Below are 21,625 nucleotides of genomic sequence, written 5' to 3' on the forward strand. Positions count from 1 at the left end.
ATAACAATAATCATACAAAAAAAATTTGTTAACCATGTCCGATTCTACAACCACTTGAACACGTGTGCGAATGCAAAAATGACCTCAAGAATATCCCTCTCATATACTCAATGGCCGTTTTTGTTGCCATCCCACAAAAATATGAAAAGGGCCATTCATCCCAATAACACAAAGACACATTATAATAACGCCACAACACATGCTAAACCTGTTATAAAAGAAAGAAAAAAAGAAAAAAGAAAAGTTTCCCTCGTTCTAGTGCACGTTTTCCTCCGCCGGGTTTCTGATTTTTTTTTTCCCAAACGAACACGGAGTAAGTGTTGTAGTATCAAGGAGTAGTAGTAGGTAGGTGTAAGAAAGGATAAATAAATAAATAAAAAAAAGTTGGAATATAAAATGTTGTAATAAATTTCACCGTTTCGGGCAAAGCCAAGAAAACCTTTCGAACTTCTTTGAAGACTACGCCGCGTTCATTGCCGATTCGTTTTTCGTCATTCTCTGTTCTTTGTGATCAATCCTCACACACTCTTCTTTCCACTTCCAAACAACCAACACCTATCCTTCGATGCACAGGTATGTGCATACACACTCACTCTTGCGTGCGTACTTTCTGTTAATCTCTTACAATCTAATGTTGTGCTGAAGAGCCGAATAAGTGTTCTGCATCTGATTATTATGAAAATCGCGTTGGATTTGGCGGCTTTTCATTTTTTTGCTTCGGATAATTTTGGTGTACGGTGTACGGTTAATTGCTGATTAGTTTTGGGGGAATGTGTTGAACAGTGTTGGTGTGTGTGGATATACTGAATGCAGATGCGGTTTTGGTTTCAATCTCGCTGTATTGAGTGAGTTATTTGTTTTAGCTGATTGTGGAGTGAGTGTCGTATTAGGCGTTTCTGATTTTGTTTTCCTTTTCGGAACAGGTTTTTGGCGATTTGCTGATTGGTGTACGTAAAATGCGTTGAACGAACACGTGTTGTCTCTCTGTTGTGATAGTTTGAGGAGTATGAATATGGATATGGCTTGTGGTTTGCCGCAGTCAAGAGTGTTGCATGGAGGTGTGGGGACGAGTTACAGACACAGATCAGTTGGTCAGTTAGGTTGTTTTGATTTTAGAGGGAGAGGTGTTGGTTGTGCTGGTTTTGACAGCTCGAGAAGTGTTTCAAAATTTCGTGTTAGTGGAATGAGTGCTTCTGCTTGTTGGAGTAATTCCAGGGTGTTTACTGGTAGGGAGATTAAAGTTTTGAATATTAAGAGAAGTTTGTCTTGTAAGAATAATAGTCTTTTTACGGGGTCTAGAGTGGTTTGGTCGAAGTGCCAGGGTAATGATTCTTTAGCTTATGTTACTGGCAACGGTCGGACTGTTGATTATGTGGAAGGTTCGGGTGAGGATGCAGGATTGGGGCCTGTTTCTAGTGTTGAACTTGATGCACCTTTGGAAGAAGAAGAGCAAGCCGGAAGAAAAGAGGGAGGGAGTGAAATAGGATCAGACGAACTAAGTGTGGATGAATTGAAAGAACTATTGCAAAAGGCCAGGAAGGAGCTAGAAGTAGCTCAAATAAATAGTACCATGTTTGAGGAAAAGGTTAAAAAAATATCAGAGACTGCCATTTCTTTGCATGATGAAGCTGTGATTTCTTTGAATGCTCTTAATTCTACCCTTGACACCATCAAAGAAATAGACAATGAAGAGCTTGTGGCCAAAGAAGCTGTCCAAACTGCAACAATGGCTCTTTCATTAGCTGAGGCAAGACTTCAAGTAGCCATAGAATCTTTGGAGCCCACAAAAGAAGTTCCTGATTCAGCACAAGGTTCTAATGAGAGCAATGGTGATAAGGATATAGAGGAACATGAGAAAGCTATTTTGTTTGCTCAAGAAGATATCAAGGAATGCCAGGCTAACTTAGCCAATTGTGAGGCAGAGCTGAGGCGCTTGCAAAGTAGGAAGGAAGAGTTGCAGAAGGAAGTGAGCAAATTGCAAGAAATTGCTGAAAAGGCTCAGCTGAATGCTGTGAAAGCTGAGGAGGATGTTACAAACATAATGCTTTTGGCTGAGCAAGCTGTTGCCTTTGAACTTGAGGCAACAAAACGTGTGAATGATGCAGAGATTGCCTTACAACGAGCAGATAAGTCTAATTCTAATTCAAATACTGATACCATAGAAACTACCCAAGCACCCGATGTTGAGGCTATTCTTGAGGAGGAGAAAGTGGTTCACTCTTTTTCTGGTGATGCCAATGTTGAAAGAGACAAAGATTTGTCAATTGATGATGAATCTTTGGTTTCAAATTTATCACCTGAAACACTATCTGATAAAGCCAACCAAATTTTGGAAGACAAAACACAGTCTGATTATTTAAGTGATAATGAGAATGCTGTGCAAGCGAAAAAGCAGGAAACACAGAAAGATTTAGCCAAAGATAGTTCACCTTTTGCTCCCAAGGCATTATTGAAAAAGTCTTCTCGATTCTTTTCTGCGTCATACTTTTCTTTTAATGAAGATGGGACTGAGTTCACACCAGCGTCAGTCTTTCAGGGCGTTATAATATCTGTACGGAAGCAGTTGCCCAAGCTGATATTTGGGGTCTTGTTAATGGGAGCAGGGTCTGTATAATCGTGCTACATCTTTTTCATTTATTGCTATCGTTTATTTCTATCCTTCTAAAGCAATTTATCTAGGTGAATATATACACATTATGTGATTGGCATAATATGTATGGTATAGGAGTAATGATACAAAGTACTAATATGATATTTTTGAGTTTTCTGCTCAACACGATTAAGAATATCTAGGCATAATATTCACTGGCTTGTTTGATTATATTTTTTGAAAGCTAAATTGCTTTTGTTTGGACTTTGGACCAGGACATATAATATAAAAATTTACATGCAAAGGTTTAATATAAAGATTTAACATAGTATTCAGTAAACGGTGAATTTTTACTTCAGGGTTACCTTCTTTGCTAATAAAGTGGATAGGAATGCTCAGCTGCTTCCCCAGGCAGACGTTATCATGACCAGTGTTGAAGAAGTTTCCTCTAGTGCAAAGCCGCTGGTTAGACACCTACAGAAACTGCCCAAGAAAATCAAGAAAATCATTGCGTCATTACCTCATCAAGAGGTTTGTTTTTCTTCATTCTTCCCCTTTAGTCTTGTGCGCTATTTTATAAATATTATATGACTATGTTATACTTCATTCCCAGGTGAATGAGGAAGAAGCCTCCCTCTTTGACATGCTTTGGCTATTACTTGCAAGTGTTATATTTGTGCCAATATTTCAGAAAATCCCTGGAGGTAACTCTTTTGCAATGTTTTCATAGAGTTGAATTGCACATAGTCTGCCAAGTATGGCAAAGTTGTGTAGGATCTAGATGTTTTTGTTAGAATGTGATTAGGCACCAAACTCCACATATTTTGGTTCAATCAAACTTCGATGCATAGATTATATCCACTCCTTTTAGCTCTTGGTTTGTTTCTTAGTATGGTTATGGCCAATTTTTTCAAACTCAGACTGGTCATGCATAAGAAAGATTCAAGGTTTTGAGTGTGGTCGAGGATGAACTGGGTTTTGCAAGTACCAAAATGTTCTTCAAAATATGTGACTTTATTAAAAAACAGTTGAAAAAATTATAATAAATATAGCACCTCTTAAACTTTTATAGATATAGCATAATATAATTAGTAATCAAGCCTAGAAACAAAAAAAGAAAAAATATAATATTTTCTAAAATTAACCATGCTTGTGACACTTAAACAACAAATAAAACTTGGCGTAGTGTAAATGGCATTTTGTTGTAAATGATCATTATTAAAATGAAAAATCATGTCCAGATTTCATGGTTTGATCTGTTGTTCACTAGTTCGAACATGGGATTTCTAACAGTTTTTTAGGTTGACTGGACCAACTGGTGGCTTGGTTCATTTATCTTACCCATGTTTGCTTTTTGAAAATTATGGTTATGGCAATATGAAACTGTTAAAGGAAAAATTTTCACTTACGTTTGAATAGTATGCTTTTGTCATAAGCATCGAACGATTACCTAGATATGTTAATTTTCTTTTAAAGGTATACTCAATAAAATTAATTGCCTTACATATTCACATATTTTTTGTGCCAACTCTATGCCCTCTATCTTACTCGCAACATTGTTTAGGCAGTCCTGTTCTTGGCTATTTGGCCGCTGGTATCTTGATTGGGCCTTATGGTCTCTCTATCATTCGTCACGTACATGGCACAAAAGCAGTAGCTGAATTTGGAGTTGTTTTCCTTCTATTCAATATTGGCCTAGAGGTGGGTGGTTCTTATTCAGTTTATGTTTACTTTGACCATAACCATTATTAGAAGAGCTAAATTGACGCTCTTATTTTCTTTGTTGTTTTAGCTCTCTGTTGAAAGGCTTAGTTCAATGAAGAAATATGTCTTCGGATTAGGCTCTGCACAGGTGATTGGAAACCCCGTCCCTCCCACCTTCGTTATTATTGTTCAGCACAAGCTATACTGTAGTACTGTATTAACCAACTGTATGAACAAATGAAGGTTTTGGCAACTGCTGTAGCTATTGGTTTGGTGGTTCATTTTATCTGTGGCCAACCTGGTCCTGCTGCTATTGTTGTTGGGAATGGCCTTGCATTATCATCCACTGCTGTTGTTCTGCAGGTAAAGAACCTAAGCTTGCATGTTTAAGTAATATCTATCTATATTGACTAACATTAACTGAAAATACTAGGTAAGTGATTGCTGAAGTTATGTTGTAGCTTGGATCTGTTAATAATAGACGTTTTAATGCTTATTACTGCTTAATAAAACTTAATGCCTTAGCTGTATCAAATGCACATCATTGAAAGGCTCCCTTATATGAGTAATACATTATACATACATTCAAATGGTAAAAAAAGGAAGTGTGCATTCTATCTACTTTTTATTTTATTTTTGATGAGTCTATCATGCTGCAATAATTTCAGTGAACTTGTTCTGCAGGTGTTGCAGGAGAGAGGTGAGAGCACATCACGGCATGGCCGAGCTACTTTTTCTGTGTTACTCTTTCAGGTTATTTTATTCCTTACCCATCTATTTAAATACTGAAAGATTTTTCTTTTGTTAAATGTTGTGCTAGATTTTAAGGAGAATATTATTCTTGTGACATATGGCTGAACTTTGCCATATGATTGTTATATGTTTCTTTCTTTAGTATGGCAATACTTTTGCTGCTACTGCTCTGGATAAATTAATCATGATTTCCAATAGTTGTATGTTATTGGATGAGCATATTATCTTTGCACTTTGCTCAGTCTAGAATTTTTGTACCATGTTTTGAGAGACACTAAACAAGCATGTTCCTAACAAGCAAGGATTAAACTGTAAAATTATCATGTCTATTTGGATGTTGGGGCAGATGACTGGATGAATCATTTGTCCCTTAGGCACTTTTTTTTTTTTCTGTAGAGATCCTCAACAAGCATTCTCTACTTTGTCTGCTGTATCAGGCAATTGTTATAGTTATATGAATTTGCCATTTCTGACTTTGATTCTTTGTTATTAGCTCTTAAATGCCTTCTATTTCTTATTGTATTGGGGATGCAATATTTTGACACAAACTTTCTGTATGTTTCTATTCAGGATCTGGCTGTTGTGGTGTTGCTAATACTCATACCTCTTATTTCTCCTAATTCTTCCAAAGGAGGGGTAATCTTTTTCTAAGCTCTTGGACACTAGGTTTGGCTGTTTAGAACATGATTAAGTTGTGTAGACTAGACTCCTGTGAAGTCTGAGAGACAGTATATGACATGAAACACTTAAATTTAACATGCTGAAAGAAGTATGAAAACATGAAATAAAAGTGCAAGCAGAAATTTCAGCAATAAATTTAGTATAACCACATTGCATATGACAGGTTCTTTTTTAATTATTTCCCTTCTACTGGCCTGGAACAGAATGTGGTAATTAATCACTATTTATAGGTCTGCCAATTAATTTCATATTTTATTTATATTCAGGTCAGCACGTGACCTTCTGAGGTTTTCATTGTTATTTTTCTTACATGTTTACTCTGTAATTCTGCCTTTGTTCTTCTGAACCCCTCATTCATTGTAAAGACCAATCTATATATTCAGGTTGGTTTTCAAGCAATTGCCGAAGCACTTGGAATGGCTGCTGTTAAGGCAGCAGTTGCAATCACTGCCATTATTGCAGGGGGACGATTGGTAAGTGGTATTCGGAAGTGGACTGTGAAATCTCTCATCAGTATAACTGTTACTAACATGTAGTTCTAATTAGGATAACTGATGCTTACATTTTTCTACTTGGAGGGAAATCTTCTTTAGTCACTATATTTTATGTAATTAAGTCTTGATTTGTATGCTTTTCAAGACATGCATTTACATAAAGCGTGATGCTAGGGCAGCCTCTCTATTACTTAGGTGTCAGTCTCACATGATATATATATATAATTCCTTGAAATTGAAACATTCTGATATGTTAATGGAAGTTACTAATAAGGTACCATACATGAAATACATAGACTCGGTTGCTTACATAGTTTGAGATAAATTTTGGACTGTAGTGATTGAACTTATGTGATCTTAGTGGAAGTTTCTATATACATTAAATAGAATGACCATTTATTATATTTGGTGATAATTGTCTCAAGGACTCGAGATGGTAATCATAAAATATATATATCATTAAAAATGATTTGTTCATAGGACAAGTGATATCCTGTTGGGATTCATTTGGAAGATATTGCAAGGTGGTACTTTAATTGAAGGTGCAGAGTATGCTTTGTGCTGAATGTTCTGTTCTTCTTCACAGCTCCTTCGACCAATATACAAGCAGGTTGCAGAAAATCAAAATGCTGAAATTTTCTCAGCCAATACACTCCTTGTTATTCTTGGCACAAGTCTTCTTACGGCCAGGGTATGTGATTGTCCTATTCCTTTTCATTCTTATCCTTTCTTTTGGGTTTTAACTGGTTGAATAGTTCATTCTTGTGCTTTTGTTTATGTAGAAACGAACAACTTTTCATGTTTTAAATAAGCATTTTGGGGATTGATAAGGCTTCTGAAGGTTTGATTGTTTGGTCCAGCCATTGCCTGGAAATCAATTGGCCAGTTGGGTTGGTTCTATCAGTAGCCGTTCATGGTGTGGGGTTGGGTGGATAAATAACATTTCACTCATCCTATTCCATAAAATAAAACTTAGTTTGATATAATTTACTAAGATGAATGTAGATATTTCTGATTCAACTATGCTTAAACCATTAAACTGTGACCTAGTTTGGTGATTGGTCCAGTTTTCAAATCCTATATTTTTTAGTTCATTAACTGGATCTTGACTTGTTTCTGTTTTCCTTTAAATAAAACAGGCAGGACTTTCCATGGCATTAGGAGCCTTTTTGGCTGGTTTACTGTTGGCAGAAACTGAATTTTCGTTACAGGTTGAATCTGACATTGCTCCATATCGTGGCCTTCTGTTAGGGCTATTCTTTATGACGGTAGGTTCTAAATATCGGAATTCACAAATTTGTTAATTGTATTATTTTATTTGTTCATCTGAAACATATCTATTTTCTTAAAATTTGGGTTATGGTTCTTGTAGCAAGATATGTGGATTCGGAGTTCTTTGAAGCCAATATGTGGCCATAGTTTAAAAGCATGTAGTCAAGTACTTGTGCGAGATATATTCATATGAGAATATTTAAAAGCAATGAATTGAAGAGTTGGAAATCTTCATTAGTATCTAATTGTGCGGGAAGTGGTGGACATACACACACAGACACACATCTGGACTTCATAGCACTAAATCGAAGTTAAAAGTAGTTTTCTCTATGCAGAAAAACACCAGAAGAAAAACTGAATCAAAGTTGAATATTTTAGAGATCAAACCATTTCCTTTATTTAGGCGTGCACAAAGTCAACTAATAACTCTGTAAAATGAATATTCAATTTTAGATTCTACTGTAACTGAATTTTTTGTGAAAATAATTTAGTTTGAAGTATTGCTTTTAGTTGGGTTGTATGCTAGTTCTATAACAATTGACAAAAAGGGGCGAATGTTTATGTGAACAATTCTTTGTCTGTAGCTGTTACTTATGTACTGATGATCTGACAATAGGAAAACATTAGTTATGCCATGGTCTATTATAGTTAGAACTTGCACACTTACACAGTATTAACCAAGCCTTATCCCACAAGCTGGCCTTGGCCACTTGGGGATAGCTTTGTTACTTGAAAGAAAGCTAATTCTGTCTAAAGAAAAAATGGGTTTGTATACCTATAACATTTTGAACTTTGATCGATCTAGAATCTAGACAAAAACAATTATGCTATATTGATTGGAAATCTTGATTGCTTAAGTGTGAATTTTTCTTGATTTTTTTGTTACTATCTGTGTCTTAATGATCAGCCAGCTTTTATCTACATAATCGATGACAATTGGTTTTTGTGACTTTTCAGGTTGGAATGTCAATAGATCCAAAACTTCTTGTATCAAACTTCCCAGTCATCGGAGTTACACTAGGACTCTTAATATTTGGCAAGACTATCTTGGTTTCTTTGATGGGTAGAATGTTTGGGATTTCCTTTATTTCTGCCATCAGAGCTGGTCTTCTTCTTGCTCCTGGTGGAGAGTTTGCATTTGTGGCTTTTGGTGATGCCGTTAATCAGGTTTTTTGTCCTTAAAACTGTTTTTTATGTGAAGAGTTGTGTTTTATTTGTGGTAGTTTACTCTAGGACTTGATATTCATGTAAAATACGCCACTTTTCTGTAGTTACTTAAATAAATGTATGTATAATGGGTTCTGGGTTAAACGTATGTTCATAAAATAAGTTCTGTTTTAGCAAGACGTGTAGTAAGAGTTGAGATCCATGAACATTTGTTCCTGCATTGCTTGTTACCTTGGATATTATAGGATTACAATATGTGGTTTTATTGGGAAGCTTTGATGCATGCCTTAACCTCCGGTGATTTCCTCCAATTGCCGGGGAGGTTTTAGGTAGATTATATCGATAACGTTCTATGAGTTGAGATTGAGATGTGTTATATTTTTATTACTTGGAATAGAAGCTTTGATATTTTCTAAAGTCTGAGAATGATTATATCCTTTTCTTAGGCTGAATTATATCTTTCTTTGTTCTTTCTGGTGCTCAGCTCTTGCAACATTTATGGGAATGATATTTAAGTAGGGTGTGGGGCTTGGCTAGCACGTTTCTTGTTTAAGATGAAGTTCTCTGTTTTTGTGAATTTTGTATTGTCTTTAGTTGTTAATGATTGGTCTTCCTTGTAAGTTGAAAAATACAAAATGCAGATCACTTTACTAGTCACCACTAAGAGTTGGAGTTTTCCTTAATAGTTTGCAAATAAAAATCTCTTTACTAGTCACCACTAAGAGTTGGGTTTTTCCTTAATAGTTTGCAAATGAAAGAGCTGTTTACCCCCACTAATTGGTATTTATGCAGGGCATAATGTCTTCCCAGCTGTCATCTTTGCTGTTTCTGGTTGTGGGCATTTCAATGGCCATCACACCATGGCTAGCAGCAGGCGGCCAGCTGATTGCTTCCCGTTTTGAGCAGAATGATGTTAGAAGACTATTACCTGAAGAAAGTGAGGTAAATTCTCTTACACGAGTAGCTGACTGTTAGCTTCGTTAATAATGATCATGAAATTTTAGATTAAGAAGTATCTATGATTGGGCACCCTTATTTGGGCATTGTTTTATCAAATTCTTAGAGCTAAATAAATTGTTTATGTTTCGTAGGTATAGGAATTTTGGACCTGCAGGTATAATGTGGTTGTCGTATTTGGTCTTTATCAAAGTTGTGCAGAAACTGATGTCCGACCACATGGAGTCATGGATTTTCAGTCAGCCATTTAAAACATATTTCAGTTGAATTATCTTAATCCTAGTTTGCAAGTGAAATTCCCTCAATTCATAGATCCCAATAAAACTAAGAGGCATCTACTATTATCTAGTAGTACATAAAATAAGTATTGGATTAGCTTAATCATTCTTCAATTTCCCGAAATATAGATCGATTGAGGGGAGTGTAGGTATGTTAGAATCTTATACATATGATAATATTAGGATCAATTAAATTGATTTTATTTTTATGTTATTATTAGCCTAAAATAAGGTAGCTGAATATTTTGTAATTATATTATCTACCCTATAAATAGGTTAGTTCCATTTTGGTCTAAACACACAAAATTCATCATGTGCCTTCTCGATTTCTCCCTCCTCAATAAAGAGATCAATGGAGCTTGCAAACCAAATAGAACTCCTCCTGAATAACAAAACCATGAGGTTGCTCTAAATAAATTTCTTCTTCAAGCTCACCAAGATGAAATGCGTTTTCAATATTTAACTAATGAAGAGGCTAGTGATTGATAGCAGCTATAACAATAATGAGATGGATTGTAGTGATTTCGGCCACAGGAGAAAGAATGTTACTGAAGTATGTAATCAAGACCATAGATTTCAATATATCCTTTTGCCACCAACTTAGCTTTAAGATGTCTACCTCTCCATTTGGTCCAACTTTTATAGCATACACCCACTTGCAAACCAATTTCCTTTCTCTCAAGGGGAGCAAGCACCAAATCTCAAGTATCGTTGCATTCAAAAACATGTATCTTATCAATCCCTTGTCGCCATCAGATTTGCCAAGTTTTTCACGAATACTTTTAGTAATTGCAATAAAAAAAAAAAGAATACGAAGGAGAGATAGGAGGGAGACAAGCAATGATAACCAAGAAAGTTATAAATAGAATGGAGGTTCCAAGTAGATCATACCTTTCATGAGAAATAGTGGTCAACCGAAATTTTCATCATTGGGATATGTTGTGTGGGTGACTGAATGAGAAGAACATGGATCATCACTTGGTGCTTCATGTGATTGAAAATATGGGTAACATAAAATGCTAGCTGTATTTATTGTTCAAAATTTTTAATTTTTCTTTATAGTAAATAACAACATTTATACCATTGGTCAATGAATATCAAAACCTAATATGACACAGCACTATATATGCCTATTTATATTTTGGAGTCGGTTTATAACCATGCCCAAGCACCGCAGAGCTCAGTTTGGTAACTCATTTTAGTTTGACATATCTTATCAGAAAAGTGTAGGGATGGAATAAGTTGAAAACTATAAACCTAGCTCAGTTGGTGAAGTTTTTTATGAAGTCAGTTAACTATAGTTACTAAAGTCCTCACTCCCTTGTTAAAAGTTTGTTCTGATTCCATAGGGATAGCACGTTTCGATAGAATTCTTAATCAGAGAAATGATAATTATGTCTGAATGGCGAACTTTGATACCCTTCATACCTTTTTGACATTATGAGTGCTTATTTCTTTCATTTCAATTTTTTGGGCTATAGGTTCTTTATTAACTTTTTTCATCTTGATCAGTTGACACGAATGTTATTGGTTCATTATTAACAATTTAGTTGACATTTATAGCTAAAAACTATGTAGTAGTTTAAGGAGAGCTCTTCCTAAACCAGAATGGGGTAGTGGATGCAATTATCCCATTTGGATTTACCATTTTGTAATTCGTTTATTTCAGAGTAACATGAAAATTTGGTAGTTGACTGAGTTCTTTTTGGATGACACCTTTTTACAGACAGATGATCTGCAAGATCATATTATTATTTGTGGATTTGGACGAGTGGGACAGGTAAACTCTTTTTTGGTTTGATTAAATAGTTTATTTTTTATATAACTGATTTAGGTGTAACGACTTACTTCTGTATTATGTTTAGATCATTGCCCAACTTCTTTCTGAGCGTCTTATTCCATTCGTCGCACTAGATGTAAGAAGGTAACAACTTGCTAATTGAAATTATTGTTCATTCTCTGTGGATGAATGATTTGATATCTACATTGTTAGATGCAATACCGGCTTGTCTCCTGGGGGAAAGAAAATAAAATTATCACAATAATATTTGTTTTAATTTTTCACAATAGTTTGTTCGAGTGTAGTGTTTTATACTTAATTGGAGCATCTATATATAGTTAGTTCTAGTTCAATGTTTCTGATAATTGAAGTCTAGGATGAGAGACAATCTTGGATTGTACATGAGTAAATAAATTGACAAGACATGACACAATTGTTTCTGGCAATGATCTATATGCAATTTACATTCATATATTGTATGATACCCAGAAGATTGGAGTACTCTCACATGATTTTTTTCATAATTTTTTTTCTCATGAACAGAATGTTTTCATATCTTTATTTTTTTATATGGTTTGCTTGTAAGATATGGGTGGCTTTGGATAGAGGTTAAAGAGATGATGAACTAACTTGTTTATCATATTTCTTATTATCTTCAGTGATAGAGTGGCAGTTGGCCGTGGTCTGGGTCTTCCTGTGTATTTTGGGGATGCTGGTAGTAGAGAGGTAGTGCACGTCGCCTCAGCAACACTAGTCGCATAACAGTTCTTACTTGATTTTATCTTTATTCTTTCTGGGATGTGTGTTTAGGTCTTACATAAACTTGGAGCTGAAAGGGCATGTGCTGCAGCAATAACACTCGATACACCTGGTGCAAATTATAGAACAGTCTGGGCTCTGAGCAAGTACTTCCCAAACGTGAAGACCTTTGTCCGTGCCCATGACGTTGATCATGGATTGAATTTAGAAAAGGCTGGAGCCACTGCTGTAATATTCTAGTACCTATTCTAGTATTCCTGTTTGATTACCTGGTGATACAATTCCATGATAGTGTAGCATTTGGTCATCGCATTAAAATGTTTGGTAAATTATGAATCCATTAAAAGGATTAAACAAGAAAACTGAATAGGCATTCTACTCTATTCTATCTGCAACCAAATGCTGTCATAGGAAAAAAAGCTGTTGTTTATTGTAGCAAAATTAAAAGAAAAACACACGGTTAGTGAAATGCTTACTCTAGAGAACTTTCTTCTACTTGCAGGTCGTCCCAGAGACTTTGGAACCAAGTCTTCAACTAGCAGCTGCTCTGCTTTCTCAGGTTACAATTTTCATTGAATATCATATTTTTATTGAAACAAAATATTGATTTAATAGAAAATACCTTAACCCGCTTCTCTCGTATTTATGTTAATAGTCATATTGAAATTTGTCATAGTTAGTAGCAAATGATTATTGGTTATTTCTTGTTGCGATTGAATCCTGTGCATTCACTATCGTTAATTTCTCTTTATATTTAGTTTACTTGAATCTTGATTAACTTTTCTTAGAAATGGTTTGAACAAACTTTTGTTCTTTTACGCATTCTTCACATCTAGTTGGCAGAACTAGCTGTTCCGTTTATAAAATTGTAAGTATGAGAAGAAAAAAATAAAATGAAAATGTCAGATGATGTGTAATTAGGCGTTACTTTGTAAACTATTAATTTTTTTTATTATATTTATTAATAATTTATGAAAATTATGACACAATGGTGGGTGATCTTCATTTTTCTTTAGGCCAAACTCCCCACGTCGGAGATTGCAGCAACTATAAATGAATTCAGATCTCGACATCTGGCTGAGCTCTCAGAGGTAATATTCCTTTTGAATTCGTGCATAAACATTCACAGTTTATATCACTCTTTTATATTGGATATTTGAATGGACGTTGTTCTTGATCTATCTGTGCAGCTGTGTGAAGCAAGCGGAAATTCGCTAGGTTATGGATATAATAATAATAATAAAATTGCGGGCAAACCAAAATCCCAATCAACGGATTCATTAGATGAGACCCCGGTTTCTGAAGGCACACTGGCAATATGAAGAGTGTTGCATATATACAAAAGTAGATGGCAGAAGAGAACGAGTTAGAAAAAAATGATCAAAAGATGTATAGCAGATTTTTAGTTCTATTGTTATGTACAGATATAGCCGGATAGATGGAGAAGCATTAGTTTTATTTTCTTTTTGCCTAGAAAAATTTTGGTTCCGGGCATCTCAAATTTCTGTTAAAGGGTGATATCCCTGTTGATGTAGTTATATGCACCATTGGCATTGTTTTCATTTGCCATGGCTCCAGAAAAAAGTCCAGTCATGTTTCCCCTGCTTAACATGAACATGCCAACGCCCTGGACAAGTAGGGCGACTCTTGCAGGTAGATAATTGTCTTCATTTTTTTTTATTGTTGTTATATTGGAAAGTTGGTACTTACATATTTTTACTCAGATATTCTAATCCCGAACCTCCTTTCGTTTTTTAGTTTCTTTTTCAGCTATATGCTACAGCCCGCATACAAGGCTAAAAAGTTAAGAAATGTTATCCCTTGCATGCACTAACAATCTTTTCAGTACGTTTGTTAAATACTTGGACTTTAGAAGTAATTTCACTGCGATTTGTTTTTTACTATTTCTAGAATAAAGACTTTATTTACGAGTTGTGTGTGTTATATATTATATATACACACACACACTCGGAAGAGATTTGACTGTCGGTTAGGAATATTCCTAACTTGATTTCTATCAACAACTATTATTGTGTTATTAGTTACTATAGTTTGAAACACTTTCCTGTTTAACTTTTTAACATTTTCACAATGTCGTCGGATAAATACCATCGTCTTAACAAACAAATTGAATAACCATTCTTTCACGTCTATTTCAAACAAATAATATTAAAATTAAGTTTAAATATGTTTTTATTTGGAATTTTATCTTTCGTATTGTTTTTTTTGACTCCTATTTATGTGGACAACACTTTGAACGGTAAGATAAATTTATTTTTAGATGATGTTTTCAAGAACAAAAATAAAAGAAAATTTAACAAGAATGAAAAGCTAAAATGAACATTAGAAACAAAAACAAAAATTTAAACTTGTTAGAGGTTGCAAATATATTATATCTCAAAATTATTACGTGTTTCGTTATTGTACTACGTGAATGCAATATTTTATAGAATAAAACTTTTAATACGGATAAGTTTCATCATATTAGAAAAAAATACATTACATAATAACTAATTGTAATTATTTTTGTTATAAATGTTAAATATAATTTTATTTTCTTAAATTTAAAACAAATTTTAATTTTAATTTTCAAATCAGACTAATCTTTATAAAAAAATATTAAAATATATGTTCTTATGGATAATAAATACCCAGCAAATATTAAGTATCAAGGAATATTCAGGAACACAATATTTTTATCACCCCTAACTAAAACTTATCAAAATTGTGTTTTCTAATAAATTTCAAGATATCGGATAAAAGACATAGGAAGAGCCTCTTAAAAGGCCGATCTGAAGAAAAGTTTTTGGCTTAAATACACATTTGGTTCTTATTTTTGTCAAAATTATTCAATTTGGTCCCTATTTTGGTTGTTTGTTCAATTTAGTCCTCGTTTTGGTAAAATCGCATTCAATTGAGTCCTTTTGGCAGACGGAGTTAAAATTTTTAACGGCACAGTGACACGGTGTAACTGTTTGGCCTACGTGTCAGTTTTTGGTCAATGACGTTGGCACAGTAAACTTATATGGCCGTTGGAAGTTTAAAATTTAGGGAAATTGATTTGGGGAAGAAATTAGGGTTTGAGAGGTGTGAAGCAAAACTGTGGCCAATCCAGCTGTTTCACTCCATCCAGTGTGTGATTCGAAATTGGCGTTTGAGAGGTATGTCTCGTCACCACTCATCTTCCTGCTCTTGCTGTAATAGTTGGGGGCAACAAAGTTACGGTGGGTCTCATATTCGTGGTTCCAAGGGTATGGGTTTAATCCCCATTTGCAAATGTGGAGAAGTTGCAGTGCTTCGAGTGGCAAGAACTTTGAAGAATAATGGTAGACAATTTTGGGGTTGTTCTAAGTTCAAGCGTGCTGCTTGCAGTGATAATGTGTGGTGTAACTACTTCAAGTGGTGTGATGAAGAATTTTGTGATGAAAGAGATGGTATTATAGCCCAACAAAGGATAAAGATTTCTGAACTGGAGATTTCTGTGAGGGCTATGAAGAAAACGAATCAATTTTTGTTACGATTAGTTTTTGTTGTTGTTGTAATCTTTGTAGTCATGCTGCCAATAATGTTTAAGATTCAATGTTTGTAGTTGAGGATGATGATTTGTTGGTGTTGATGATGTTTTGTTGGTGTTGAAGTTATGAATGTAAAAAAGCAGTGCTGTAACTTATGAATGTTGTGTTTGTTTGTAATGAAGCAGGGTCTAGTAATGTGCAATTTAACTCCATATTTTAAGTTCATACTTTAGTTTAAAATGTGCAATTTGGTCCCTATTTTATGTTTAAAATGTTCAATTTGGTCCTTATTTTAAGTTTAAAATGTTCAATTTGGTCCCTATTTTAAGTTTAAAATGTTTAATTTGGTCCCTGTTTTAAGTTTAAACTGTTGAATAAAGTCCCTGTTCTATAACACAACCTGCCAAATAGAAGTGGAAAATAAACCAACATATAATTGAGTCCATATTGAACATACACAACCTGCCAATCACACAAGTCCAAATTCCAATCACAACTCCAATCTTGGAGACCAATATTCATTCAAGTGCAATCAAAATGTGCTGAAGTCATGGAATTCAAATGTTCAACAAAAGTGTGCTGGACAAAAAAAGTTAACAAACATAGTACCAATTACTACAAAATTACTACCAAAACAGGCCTAAATACATCAAAAGTTGTCTCCTAAGTAGGCCTAATTAAAGCACAGAAAATGTTGTTCAAGTTGGTGGTCTTCGAATCTGCAATTTCTGCCTGCAGCTTGGTTGCCCTGTCTGTTGTGAGACTTCATGTTCCTGCTGTGATGGTTGTGTTGGTTGTGTGGTCTGCTGACTTGATGGTGGTGGTTGTTGTGTAGGTTGTGTTACTTGTGTGGACTGCTGACTTGATGGTGGTGGTGGTTGCTAACTGATGAACTCTCCAGTAGCAAAAACCCTAATTTTCTTCACCTTTCTGACTAACCCTAGGCCATCTCTCGAATGTTCTCCACGATCTCCTTCGTTCCCACTTCACTCAAATGATTAATCCCCTTTCGTTATCACTTTTCGCTGTAATAAAATCACATTTGATTGCCTAAGACTTGGGTGCTCGACGTTTACCTTGTTTTTTACTTTACCATTTGTAAATTTTTAATTGTTTTAACTTTTTAATTTATTTAACTTTTCACCCCAATTTATTTTTAACGATACACTGTGTCAACATGTATTCAAAAAACTTACACGTAGGCCAAACAGTTACACCGTGTCACTGTGCCGTTAAAAATTTTAACTCCGTCTGCCAAAAGGACTTAATTGAATGCGATTTTACCAAAACGAGGACTAAATTGAACAAACAACCAAAATAGGGACCAGATTGAATAATTTTGACAAAAATAGGGACCAAATGTGTATTTAAGCCAAAGTTTTTTAATTTATCTATTAACAAGTTTAGATGTTAACTTAATGTTATTTTGCTTTTTACTATTACATTATTAAATGTTGATCAATATAGACAAAAATATTTACACATTTTTTTTTATAAATTGAAAGTTATAAAGATTTAATTTTTAAATTTGAATAGCCAAAAATTAAATTATCTAAAAATTAAAAAAGTTAAAAATATAACTTTTAGTTGTGATGATCATCAAAATATTTACAACTATATTTTTAATATTAAATATTCACGAAATTTGTTTACGAATAATTTTCCGTAAACTTATAAATACATATGGTGACATCTTATTTCTCAGCTAATTTTTTTCATTTACAAAAACAAATATTTAATTACAAATTTAGCAGTGTATAAAACCAGCGTGGCGTGGGTTCATAAATACTTTTAACTAACTAATTAGAAATCAATAATTTCCCCAGTGCACCTACACTACATATTCATGGTAGATTCAAAATTTGAAAGTGCGCCAGCAAAAGTCGTAAACCCACAACACACCCTTCTTACTACTTATTCACACTACTTCTCTGCTTTATCTTCTCCAACCGTGAACACACCAACGCAAAAAGTATTCCAATTTCTACAAACAATGGCTTCCGAAGTGGTGGAAACTCACGAAGCTGAAAAAAACTCGGAAGTGGTGAAGTTGGAATCTGATTTGAAGCAAATGGCGCAGAAGATTCTCGAATACCGGACAACGCTTCCGGATCAGCTCAGCTCCACGCTCCATTCGATTCTCGATGCCCACAGACCCTATTTCCCACTGGGTACATCTCTTTCTAGGGTTTTTCTTTTCGTGGCTCTAAATTTGGGAAATTTGGTGTGGACTAAACCTATGTGCTCATTTTGAATTATTTTATGCTCCTCAAGATGGATAGAGTTTATTTGGTGTTCTGTGGTTTTAGTTAGTTTCTTCAATTTGTATTTATTTGGGATTTAGGAAAGATGGCCTCTTTTTCTTGTCTAGACATGTGAGTTTTCAGTATCATGTGATTTGAAATGGGTGCTGTTTGGATCTTGTTGGTAATGTAGTTTGCTTCAGTATTTTTAATACTTAACTGAGTTTTAGAGCTGACTTTCATTTCTCTCATATGTCCCTGCGTATTTGTTGTCATTTTATTGAGGTTATTATTGGGCACATATTACCGAAACTGAAATTTGGTCATGGTAGGATAAACTTTTCCATAAGCACATGTGGGAGAAGGAGATAAGAAGGGAAAGTTGAATTGAATTTTTCTCATAAGTGGTTTATTTGGATAAATTTTTCTATAAACACTTGGAGGAGAATAAAACAAAAACAAACGGTGAAATAAGTTTATCTATAAGTTAAAGTTATTTTATGCAGTAGTTACAAATAATCTTTTTGAAAAATTAATACTAGCGAGTTTCTACAAATTAGTTTATGCATAAGCTAAGGAGAAGTTCATGTGGCTTTTACCCCTTATTTTATTCTCTTAAAAGTGTTTACGGAGAAATTTATACAAACAATTTTCATATAAGCTTTTGCACTTACTTTTCGTCGAAGATCTGATTTAAATTTTCCAGAAGCTAAGGTACATTCATTGATTTTACGTTGAGGGAGAAGTTCAATTATATTCTTATTTTCTTTTCCTATACGTGTTAATGAAGAAATTTTTTCAAATAAGGAATTAGTGTATGTAAGTTCTAAGCTGGTACTTGTAATACAAGTATGCTGATGTGCTTAGATGAATGAAAAATGTAGCTCGTTTGGTATTAGATGCATGAAACTTCTGGTTTGGTTTTGGAGGAAGGAAAAGTAAAAGGTTTTACTGATTTTGATCATCTGTGTTTTGGTAATGCCATGTTGTTTTGCGATGTAAAATTTTTTTTGTGCATTGTGCAATGAAACTAGTAGCTTATTTACTATGAGGTGCTGTAATTTGCTTAGAACTGAACATAAAAACATAAAGATAATGACTTAGTAATCATTACTTGGTTGATCTATTAGCAATAAAGAGAAATTGTTATCATTTGAATCTTATGTATAAAAAATAAAATTGTTTGAATCATCTTTCATTTTTCTAAAACTAATATTACATTTTTGTTGGCATCATCAGCTTGTCTGAGTAATATTTTCTTTTTGTATTGTTTTTCCTGAAGCAATTCTTTACCTACTTGCCTGGCTTCATTTTCCAACAGGTTTTTTGAGTAATGAGATTTAAGTTTACAATTTCCTGCGCTGTAAACTGAATTTGGCCTATAGAAATCGCTAGCATTGTGATGATCAAAATTAATTACAATTCAAAATGCATTTTGAATATTGTCACGTGGGCAGAAACAAATGCTGCTTTTCAAATATTTAAAGAATTCACCATTTACAGATGACATTGTGTTAAATTGAGCATAAAGCTTGTTTTGTATTCCCTTGATTGCTAGTGTCCTGTTCATCTTTCCTTCATTGTTTTCTTGACTTAGATGTAGTAACTGTTTTTCCAAGGGTATTGAATGACTATGTCATTACTGTGACTTTGAGTCACACCTGGTGCTAGTGAAAGGTAACGGCATCAGTTTCAGTCTTTCAGCTATTATCCTTGTACTTTGGTGGTTAAGACTTCTGTATATTTTGTTTATTTCCTTATCTCTTTCAAGCTGCAATGTTTTTTTTTACTGTGTATTTGACTCGTTGACTGGTTTTATATTGTCTAGGTGCATCAGAACAAAACATGTCTAGAGAAGAAACTTCATCTGCTCCAGAAGACCCAGAGACTGCCAAGAAACTGAAATTACTGAATGAAAAGATCTCGAGCAATTGCTCTGCTATGCCAATTGTTTTGAAAAGGATGAAAGATTGCATTACCAGAATTGAAAAGTTTGATTCATACAAAGATGCAACAATACATCCGGCCTTCAAAAGGAAGAAAACTGGATAGCCTTGATGTAACTTACATTAGTTATTTATCTTAACACATAAGCAAACAAGTGATCCAGCATTGACCAACTTGGATTTGTTCGATGAAGCCACCTCTTCACCATTTTCCTTATTCTGCAACTGAGAAGAATGATTCGATGCTGATGTATAATGTATTACATTGTTTGGTCTTTTGTGGTAACAATTTGAAAAGCATCCCTTGCTAGTAGGACAGGGAGTGAGACAGTGAAGGAAAAGACAGGATATTGTATAGTCCTTGTCGCTGTGTTTTGGCTTCATCATTAATTGTATGTAAGCTTTTACATTTGTTTAATTTGTGTTGGCTTTAGGCATGAATATATTGTATGTAAAATTTTCTTATGATGAACTTATTCTTTGTCCTATTTTAAGCTTGATCATTTGAAGTGTTAGGCACCTCAAATATACCCAACAACTAGGGTGATAATTGTTATGTACAAACTTTCATTGGCTTGATTGATTTTTGCTTATTTGACTTTATTTTTTATGGTAAACCATAATTAGTTTAATGTATGTATTCTAGACACATCTAAACACCATCAAACTTTTGGCAACACTCCCGACTATCTTGCTTTGAGTAAGTACTTATAAAATCAACTGTTTCTCCCTATTTAAGATTTTTAATGTTACTTCAATAAAACTAACATTATTTGTAACATTTTCTTATGTGAAATTTGAATGAGCTAGATAACTTGACTTGGGGTCCAAAAAAGTTAAGAGGACTGATTGAGGAAAGTGATGAAGGCAGTTCTTGTACCTCCATAAATTTCCCGCTACATCCCAATATAAAAGAAATCCGTTTTTAACTTTTTAGGATCGTGTAATCTGAAAGTCATTTTCACATTCAAACTTCTAGATTATATAATTTGAAAACTAAAAATGACTTTTGATCATTTTTTTTTCCTTAGAAAAAACTTTTCAATTATACAATTAGAAGTTAATTTTGACTTCTTGGATTGCCTATCCGAAAGTTCTATTTTATTTTTGGATTACACAATTCGAAATGGACAGAAAAAAATTATATAAATATATTACAAACCTTTCTTTGAATATAATGCAAATGGTCTTTGTAAGGGCTTTTTCCTTTTGCACCTTCATAATTTTGAAAATGATCATTGTAAAGGTGACTTTTAAAAGAAATATAGGATAACCATAATTCCAAAAGGACAATCAACCTTAATTTTAAGAGAATTTATTCAGTTTTATTCTGTTATGAAATCTGTTATGTAATGTTCTAAAGCATGTTGAGGTGTATTTTTTATTGGAGAACCTTTTTTGTCATCTTTCTTGAAAGCTTTCCACCGGCTTTTATGGTATCAAAGTGTTGGGATTTTTAGGGCCTTTAAAAATATGAGAGATATGA

At 34.0% G+C, this 21,625-nt stretch overlaps 2 protein-coding genes across 3 annotated transcripts; both read left to right on the forward strand.

Annotated features, from left to right (window-relative positions):
- Nucleotides 1-229: 229 nt before the first annotated feature.
- LOC114183951 (K(+) efflux antiporter 2, chloroplastic-like) lies at nucleotides 230-14,165 on the forward strand. 2 transcript variants are annotated; one of them, XM_028071158.1, is made up of 22 exons: nucleotides 230-573; nucleotides 784-845; nucleotides 924-2,604; nucleotides 2,950-3,121; nucleotides 3,204-3,294; nucleotides 4,155-4,291; nucleotides 4,383-4,442; nucleotides 4,538-4,657; nucleotides 4,979-5,047; nucleotides 5,618-5,683; nucleotides 6,112-6,201; nucleotides 6,809-6,913; nucleotides 7,362-7,490; nucleotides 8,452-8,661; nucleotides 9,454-9,603; nucleotides 11,623-11,676; nucleotides 11,762-11,820; nucleotides 12,336-12,402; nucleotides 12,487-12,663; nucleotides 12,938-12,994; nucleotides 13,452-13,526; nucleotides 13,626-14,165. In XM_028071158.1, exons 3-22 carry the CDS (start codon nucleotides 1,007-1,009, stop codon nucleotides 13,755-13,757), a joined length of 3,618 nt encoding a protein of 1,205 aa, XP_027926959.1. In that variant the 5' UTR covers nucleotides 230-573; nucleotides 784-845; nucleotides 924-1,006; the 3' UTR covers nucleotides 13,758-14,165. The 2 variants fall into 2 exon arrangements, with proteins under 2 accessions (XP_027926959.1, XP_027926958.1); XM_028071157.1 differs by lacking the exon at nucleotides 784-845 and having other exon boundaries at nucleotides 231-573.
- A 3,594-nt stretch (nucleotides 14,166-17,759) lies between these two features.
- On the forward strand, nucleotides 17,760-20,642 carry LOC114183999. Its single transcript, XM_028071227.1, has 2 exons — nucleotides 17,760-18,121; nucleotides 20,022-20,642. The coding sequence occupies exons 1-2, from the start codon at nucleotides 17,797-17,799 to the stop codon at nucleotides 20,243-20,245; spliced, it is 549 nt and encodes a 182-aa protein (XP_027927028.1). The 5' UTR covers nucleotides 17,760-17,796; the 3' UTR covers nucleotides 20,246-20,642.
- The last annotated feature ends 983 nt before the right edge of the window (nucleotides 20,643-21,625 follow it).

The sequence above is a fragment of the Vigna unguiculata genome, chromosome 5 (genome assembly GCF_004118075.2).
Source record: "Vigna unguiculata cultivar IT97K-499-35 chromosome 5, ASM411807v1, whole genome shotgun sequence".
NCBI lineage: Eukaryota > Viridiplantae > Streptophyta > Magnoliopsida > Fabales > Fabaceae > Vigna > Vigna unguiculata.

Bases quoted from the DNA above. Each gene is read 5' to 3' on its own strand.
- LOC114183951 (XM_028071158.1), top strand. From the start codon at position 1,007: ATGAATATGGATATGGCTTGTGGTTTGCCGCAGTCAAGAGTGTTGCAT. The intron at 9,604-11,622 runs GTAAATTCTCTT...ACCTTTTTACAG, and splicing joins TATTACCTGAAGAAAGTGAG to ACAGATGATCTGCAAGATCA. The intron at 11,821-12,335 runs GTAACAACTTGC...TATTATCTTCAG, and splicing joins GTCGCACTAGATGTAAGAAG to TGATAGAGTGGCAGTTGGCC.
- LOC114183999 (XM_028071227.1), top strand. From the start codon at position 17,797: ATGGTAGATTCAAAATTTGAAAGTGCGCCAGCAAAAGTCGTAAACCCA. The intron at 18,122-20,021 runs GTACATCTCTTT...TATATTGTCTAG, and splicing joins CAGACCCTATTTCCCACTGG to GTGCATCAGAACAAAACATG.